Consider the following 8,110-nt stretch of genomic DNA (forward strand, 5'->3'; position numbering starts at 1 on the left):
GTGCGTTCTTTCTTTTTAAGAATGTACCAAACAGTTGATTTTGGCCAAACCTAAAGTTTTTGCTATCTCTCCGATAGATTTGTTTTGATTTTTCAGCCTAATGATGGCTTGCTTCATTGATAGTGACAGCTCTTTGGACTTCATAATTAGAGTTGACAGCAACAGATTCCAAACACAAATACTTCACTTGAAATGAACTCTAGACCTTTTATCTGCTCCTTGTCAATGAAATAACTAGGGAATAACACACACCTGGCCATGGAACAGCTGAGCAGCCAATTGTCCAATTACTTTTGGTCCCTTAAAAAGGGGGGTGCCACATATGAAATGTGTTGTAATTCCTACACCGTTCACCTGATTGGGATGTAAATACCCTCAAATTAAAGCTGAAAGTCTGCACTTAAAGCACATCTTGAGTGTTTCATTTAAAATCCATTATGGTGGTGTACAGAGCCAAAAGGATGACAATTTTGTCAATGTCCAAATATGTATGGACCTAACTGTAAGATTGAAACAATCCATCAGCAGCTGTCCTCTGTGAAACACACCTCTTCTGGTCCACTTCATCCATTCTCCTACGATCCTTACTTCTCTCCTTTCTCCAGCTTTCAACTTCCATCTGTTGCGGGAATATTAGGTCTCATTCATAAATACAAATAATCGACCTCTCAGCTTGATCCACTTCCTACTCAACTGGTCAAAACTTATTCACCCTCTTTGTCTTCCCTAATAACTGAAATAAATCACTCCTCTCTCTCCTCTGGTCTTATTCCACCATCTCTCCAAACAGCTGCAATAACTAGGGATGCACCGATATGGAAATTCTTGGCCGATACCGATACCGATATTTAAAATAACAATCTGGCCGATAGCCGATACCGATACCGATATTTGTTTATTTTCTTTTTGTTGTTATTCATTCACCCTTTTGTGCCAGAAAAATAATTAAATCATTATTTAGAAAGCACTATTTAAAAAAATTTCAGCCCTTCATCACTCTTATCTTTTAATGAGCACAGATTGAATCAGATTTATGAAACAATCTTTGATTTAATAAACTTTATTTAACAGAGACATATTATGCCCATTTTACCGCAAGTTGAAATGGTTCCTTGGGATCTTAATGAAATGTCTGTAACATATTTTGGTCAAAATACCACAAGGGTAATTTAAAACAGTACCTTTTTACCCTGTCTAAAACAGCCCTGTTAAAGTATCATTATAGAGAACGCTCTTCTCATTGATTTACGGTAGCAGTATTGCCCGTTTATTAGATGTGTTACGGCTTCTGTGTGTATGACATATGTTGTCAATTCCCTTGTTACCTGTGCATGAGACGGATGAATAGAGCCGATGCACATGATAATAAAGTATTTAAATAAGTACAGACGCTACGCTCATACTTTTTACACCAAGTTACACTGCGTGAGTCAAGATAACTTAACAAGCCCTCCTCAGTTTTACCTGTTTTTAGTGTCGGGCAGAAATCACATCGCGTCAACACCCACCGTGGCCCTTCGCGATGCTTGTTTTAATTAAACAGTCAGATTCCCCTGGTCCGCACCAGTTCTCAGTCAGCTGCTAGGCGCCAGCCGGAGGGTTCCCCCAGCGGTCGCCGTAGCTGAGGTGATCCGCGAGAAGGGCCCGACACGCGTCCAGAGTGGCCGCCGCTGACCGCGTACCCGGTCCCCTCCAACGGCCCGCCTTCCGCGCCGGCGATGGACACCGCCCCGCGGTACAAGAGAAAGAAAGCCCCCCCACCAGTGTGGCCGTGAGGTGCCACCGGATGAGGACCTCCCGGTGCCGCACACTGAGCCTCCGGCGGCGACGGAGGGACTGCTCCCCCAGCCGCGGCACGTGCCCAGCGGTTTTACCACAAATATGAACATCGGCCAATGATATCGGTGAAAGTCAAGTTTATTACCGATAAGCCGATATCAGTAAACGAGGCGAATATCGGCCGCTACCGATGTTCGGCCGATAAATCGGTGCATCCCTAGCAATAACCCCTATTCTCAAAAAACCCAGTGCAAACCCCAACCAACCTCAAAAAGTTTTGACCAATTTCTAACTTACCTTTTGAGCTAAAATCATATTTGGTCCATTTTTATTGTTGTTTATCTATTTGTATTATTTGTACATGTCAGGTGTCCTTGAGTGTCATGAAAGCTTTCCATAAATATAATGTATTGTTAGTTAATGAAAAGTAATGTTTATATTACAAATAGCATCAGATGAAAAATAACAGCATTTAATGTTAAAATGACAGCAGATGAAATGATTACAAAAAGTGACCGATGCATGTTTGCACTGGAAAGGAGTTCAGGTGGATTCAGTAACAGTTGTTGTTTGGATGAAGGAGTGTACCCACAGGGGTGATGTCAGAATGTTACTGTAAAGTCCTTGGAGGCAGGCCTGGATCTAGGCTGCTCAGGTTGGGGTGCAATTAGATAGGATCTGGGGTGGGCACCTTTTCAAAAAGTAGACTTAGTGTGGAGTTTTTTTCAAATGTTTAAAGAATGCTTCACAATAGGTAGTTCAACCAAGATGTGGTATAATAAGTATAAGAATAACAATTATAATAAAAATTTGTATTATTATTTTACTATCATTTTCCTACATGTGCCATCCAAACACAATTGCCACCAAATAGTTTTATGCCTGCACATAAACACACATGCAGGTTCCAGTAAGAAAGCTGCGAATGCACGACACTGCCAGTAAACACAACATTCTAGATATTTTGTTATGATGAATATGTTATAAATTTGAAATATGGTACAAAACAGGTTCAACAGCCCGGTTTGCTTTAGTAAATGAACAAACTGTGAACACCCGAGACTTGGGCTTGGTTGTCCTCTGTGTGTCACTGTTAATGAGTCCAGGAGAGAATGTCTGAAAACGTCATAATCACTGTTTTTAAAAGCAGCAATTCTAAGGTCAAAAGTCAAGGCCACTGTGACCTCTAAAAGCACCTGTTTTTTCCTTATGAATGTAATATCTCAGGACCATCCCAAAGAAATTCTTTCAATTTTGACAAACATGTTCACTTGGACTCACAGATTAACTCATTTACTGACCTTTTATGAATCCGGGAGGGGAGGGAGGATGCAAACTGCATCGCTTGGCGAAAACAACTGCAGCGCAATATTTCCTTAACCTTCCTTGTGCCTCAGTTAAGTTAATTGTTTGTGATCCCTCATGAGCGTTATCTTGTTTTCATTTGATCAATTTTTTATTATTCTATTTATTAAGTATGGAACAAATGACTCCAGATTTACAGTTCAGCAGTGACAGACAACAATCCACATACTCTAGACGTCGGGCTGGTGCAGTGACCCACTAAAAGTGACATCATAGAGGGATTATGTGTGTGTGTGTGTGTGTGTGTGTGTGCGTGTGTGTGTGCTTGTGTGTGTTTGTGTATGTGTGGGCATGTGTGTGTGTGTGTCTGTGTCTGTGTGTGTGTGTGTGTGTACGTGGTCGCTCTGCTTCCAGCTCTAGTGCATTACAAAAAAGAAAATAAATCATTTTCTGTTATAACTTTTGTGTTGCGCAGTTTCCGAAAAGTGGGATGATCGAATAGGAAAAACAAGCAAGGCAAGTTTTTTGTTAATGCGTTCATTCTTTTATTCAAAGACTAAACAAATTAGCAGGATTATTGAAAGCTTAACATTTGATAAACCAACAAATAGTCTTTCATATTCTTTGTGAGGTTCATTTTTCCACACGACCGTGAACCATCAGAAAGTGAAAGTGCTCTTCGAGCGAGGCCTTGGGCTTAGCACTCGTCCTCCTGGCAGCAGGTTGTGAAATCGTCCGGATCACAGAATTGCTCACAGGTACGATCCATCTGATCGCCTATCGATAAAGAAATACAACAATGAACAAAACATAAAGTAACTGCAATAAAACAGTTACACACGGTCAATCATGGACATCATGGGAAAAGTGAATTCAACAAAACAAGTCATAAATGTACCATCCATGACAGTTTTGCAGTAAACCTCTGTCGGCTCGCACTCGACTGGAGTCTTGCATTGGATATCTGCGCCACTGGTGCAGGTGTTGCATGTGAGTGTGAGCACTGATGATTAGAGAATCAAAATTAGAGACATGTTTTTTGTTGACCACTTCCAATATTGTTAAATTAACAATTAGAATTTAAATATTTAACAGAAAACAATGTCCTCAAACAAGTTTACATTAGTGTAAAAATCTTTTGGACTTGGACTATCATTGTTAATTATTCTACTTGAAAGATTTTCAGCTTTTTAATAAAATTATATTAATCATATAGAATATAATATAAAATAGACCAAAGTTCTCTCACCTTGAGTGCTACACACCAGCAGGAGCAGCAGTGTAATACACAGGACCTTCATGTTGACGAATGCTTTTGTGTACGAACCTCACGCTCTTTTATACAGTCATATTGTTGTCACACACCCCACATACCATTCAATTACTGAGTCGTGCACTTCCTTATATAAGATATTCCAGTAAATGTTCCTTCCTGTAAAGGAAAGACAACACCTGAGAAAACAATGATGAACTTAATTTGGGGTTTCGTGTTACATTTCGCAGGAGGATAGATCACCTTAGACTGTTTCTAACTCACTCCTGTGGGTTATCGATGTGGGCCAGACAAAAAATCTTCTATTAATTTGATTGTGCACAGATTTTATCTTTTAACTTAAGTTAATATTTTTGCATTCTTTGGCTCTGCAGAAGCACTTGGAGCCTCACTGGGGCTCGGCACGTCTGACCGGTCAGACAACATGCTTCCCGAAACAGGACAAGAACATTTTCAATAATTGTTTCTGCAGTCGCCTGTGTTGTTATCATCTGAAGGGACTTTTTACAAAACTGCACCTGTTTCAAGAAGTCACAGTGCCACCTCGGCCATATTTGTGTGATTGGTTGAACTAAAACTATCATGATTCCACCCCTGTGTTGAACTTTTGAAAGACTTGTTAGATTTGTTATTGGAACTTTAGAGGAAACTCTCTGTACTTATTTCTCCTTATGGTTGGATTTGGATCCCTTGCTTTTGATTATATTTGTATTTTGGGATTCATATCTCTGTTTGCATTTCCAGTTCATTATCTACACCAAGGAGGTTAATATGTTTTCCACAGTCCATTTGTTTGTTAGTTGGTTTGTAAGCCACATTCTACTTGGATTTGGGGATTTGTTTGCACTTTGAACTCATTATTTCTTCGATTTGTCTTAATTCAGGGGCTGCATCCTACAAAGCCTGCATTTGAATACTGATTTTGTGTCACAGCCAGCAGGGCTAGGGCTGTTCCATTTGGAAGGCTCCTTCAAATGCGGCCCACAAATGATTCCATCCCAGAAAAACAGAGGCTGCTACGGCTGGATCCTTCCCAGACGACCAACCTATCCCAGAATTCATTGCACTTCAGTGATGAACTTTTTTAAGACGAAGTAATGGAGCCAACAAGGGAGCAGACGTCAAGTTATTGTGTATCACAATTCAACTCAAATGAACAGATAAGGGTACATAGCTGTGGGAGAGACGGTGGACTAGTGTCAAAAAATTTAGACTATGGGCAAAAAGTTACGGACATTGGACTGGAGGGTCTCTGGTTCGACTCCTCGCAGTGATAATACAACATACCTTGATGGACAACACCTGGATCTGTTCCAAAGTCCAAAGAGCACTCTCCCTACCCCCACTGTCTAAGTGCCCCTGAGCAAGGCACCTTACTCCCCCAATATCTGCTCCCCGGGCGCCGTGCATGGCTGCCCGGTGCTCTGTGTGTCCTGTGATGTTCACCAGATGGGTCAAAAGCAGAAGACAAATTTCCCTCATCTGCATGTCGTGTGACTGTGCATGTGTTTGGGATTTATAAATATATCTTATCTTATATGTTTAAAAAAAAAGGGGGGGCATTAAAATTGACTTATCATGTCCAATATTGCTCTGTTGCTAGGCAACAGCAATAAGGACAGGACGAGCTGGTGACGCCACTCACAGAAATCCAAGGTAGACCAGACGTCTCATTTCGGTTTGGCCTTTGCAATTTATCCGTCCAACGAAGGAGGCGTTCTTTGGGGACCATGTAGTCTTTGTTGTGTCCTGTGTCAGTTGCTTTGTCAATAGTTGGGAAATGCTGTGGTTTAACCATAAAATTCTAAAATCAGAATGCGAACATGCTAATAATGTTAATGTCAATATCCTGATGTATAGTGAGTATAAATGTAGCCAATGTTGCATCCTTGCATGCTAACATTTGTAAATAAGCTAAACATCCTGCTTTTCATAGACCTGATTTAGAGCTTATGAAACATAATAGATTCATGGGACTGTAGCCAACCTGCCTGGTTGTTGTCACAAGCCTGAACAGAAGGATTGTTTGAATGGTCGAAAAAGAACTGAGCAGAGTTTGCTAACATACACATCGACAAGCCACAATGCGTCCAGAAGATTGATTTTTTTGGGTGATTCAAACCAGCTTTGGGTTCACGGAGGAAACTAGAATAGCACTTAGTAGAGTGATTATCACCACGATTTTTCCTCTTAAATTCTATCAAACCACAAAGAATTGTGCACTAATAGTAAAAACAAAGCATATACTGTCAGCAAGGCCAAACAGTCTCCTTAAATCCAATCAAGCTGAAACAGTTCCCTTACATGCCCCATGTTTTCAATAACATCTATAAACCATTCCCTGGGAAATCTGTGAAAATATCAAAGAACATCTGATAGTGCAATGTTAAAAAAGAAAAAGAAAATTCCTGGATCAGCCCTTTTAAACATATCTGTGTGAATCTCTAATGTGTTCTGTCTTGGTCCATATACCATCCTCCACCAAGTTTCATTTAAATCTGATAAATACAAACATACAAACAAATTCTGAGCTTTCACAGAGACACAAAAATGTCATCCTGACTGTGAAACATGTTATATTTTTTAAATTTTTATATTAAATATATTTTAATATTTCAAGAAAAATTGCAGTTTTTAATTTAATAATTGGGAAGGTATTGAGCAATTTAACCAGTACAGTTTCTGAATCATCTCAGCACTTAAAAGTCTCGGATGAGAATATATATTAGATAAACAATTATCATTTGGATGTGTTGTTAAATGGCCACAGTACTGTTGAACCTGATTAGCTCATGGAGCTGTCCTTTAATGACCTCTGCAGGCAGCCATGGGGCCATGCAAGACAGTGTGTGCATGAGGAAGTTTTTTTTCATGATTCATCTGGTTTTCAGTGATACACCCCTTAAAAGAAGCTGCTACTTCTGTATTTATTAAAAAAAACGTTCATGTGGCAACTGTTAGATAAATGTCTGTAAATATCTGCATTAACAGAGATAGTGCCATTTACAAGAAATCTGAAATACATCATAGAGCCCAAGCTGAGCCATAACAGCCCTTCAGGATGCTTTATGTGTCTTCTGTGCTTTCATTGTTGTCACTGTTGTTCATCACAAAGCAACTTCAACTGTCGGTCACTTGAAAAGCGTGAGACGGAAAATACAGCAATGCATTTCCCCGCGAACAATGTCCCAAAACACGCCAGACAATCCACTGATCACACCAGTAGAGCATCCACTCTGTAGAAACATTATGCTTTTTATTTTTTAATTTAAAATCTTCTTGTCCCCAAAGAAGATATTTGTCAAAGGACCAGGTTTGTGATGAAGAGTCGACTGATTCATCCCTGCAAACATTTTCCTTGCAGTCATTTCAAATAGCAAGGAAAGCAAGAGAAAAAAATGTATACAGATATATAAATAATGTCAGAGTAACTGTAACTATCCTTTGTTTTAAGGCAAGGACAGACAAGGACAGACCAAGTTAAATACATTTTAGTTTAGGATCTGACTTGACCCTTAGGAGGAACGAAACAACAGATTAAATAATTTTTCCGAGTATCCTTTGAAAGCAATGCTCTTACGTTGCTCCCTGAGGTCCCCGATAAATTATCAACTGAACTGTGGTCAGACAGAGGTCAGCTCAGCACCACTTTGTCATCATACTGTGTCATTTTGGGGACACTGTGTTTTTAACAGGTAGGTCCTGTATGCTTTGTTGCATGTCAGCCTCGGATGATAAACTATAATACCACCC

The 8,110-nt window shown here is 39.9% G+C and overlaps 1 protein-coding gene across 1 annotated transcript; it reads right to left on the reverse strand.

The window, feature by feature from the left end:
- Nucleotides 1-3,605: 3,605 nt before the first annotated feature.
- ly6d (lymphocyte antigen 6 family member D) lies at nt 3,606-4,475 on the reverse strand. The gene is made up of 3 exons (XM_053423182.1): nt 4,334-4,475; nt 3,983-4,087; nt 3,606-3,861 (listed from the first exon to the last, which is right to left on the reverse strand). Exons 1-3 carry the CDS (start codon nt 4,383-4,385, stop codon nt 3,782-3,784), a joined length of 237 nt encoding a protein of 78 aa, XP_053279157.1. The 5' UTR covers nt 4,386-4,475; the 3' UTR covers nt 3,606-3,781.
- Nucleotides 4,476-8,110: the final 3,635 nt, after the last annotated feature.

The sequence above is a fragment of the Pleuronectes platessa genome, chromosome 5, assembly GCF_947347685.1.
Source record: "Pleuronectes platessa chromosome 5, fPlePla1.1, whole genome shotgun sequence".
NCBI lineage: Eukaryota > Metazoa > Chordata > Actinopteri > Pleuronectiformes > Pleuronectidae > Pleuronectes > Pleuronectes platessa.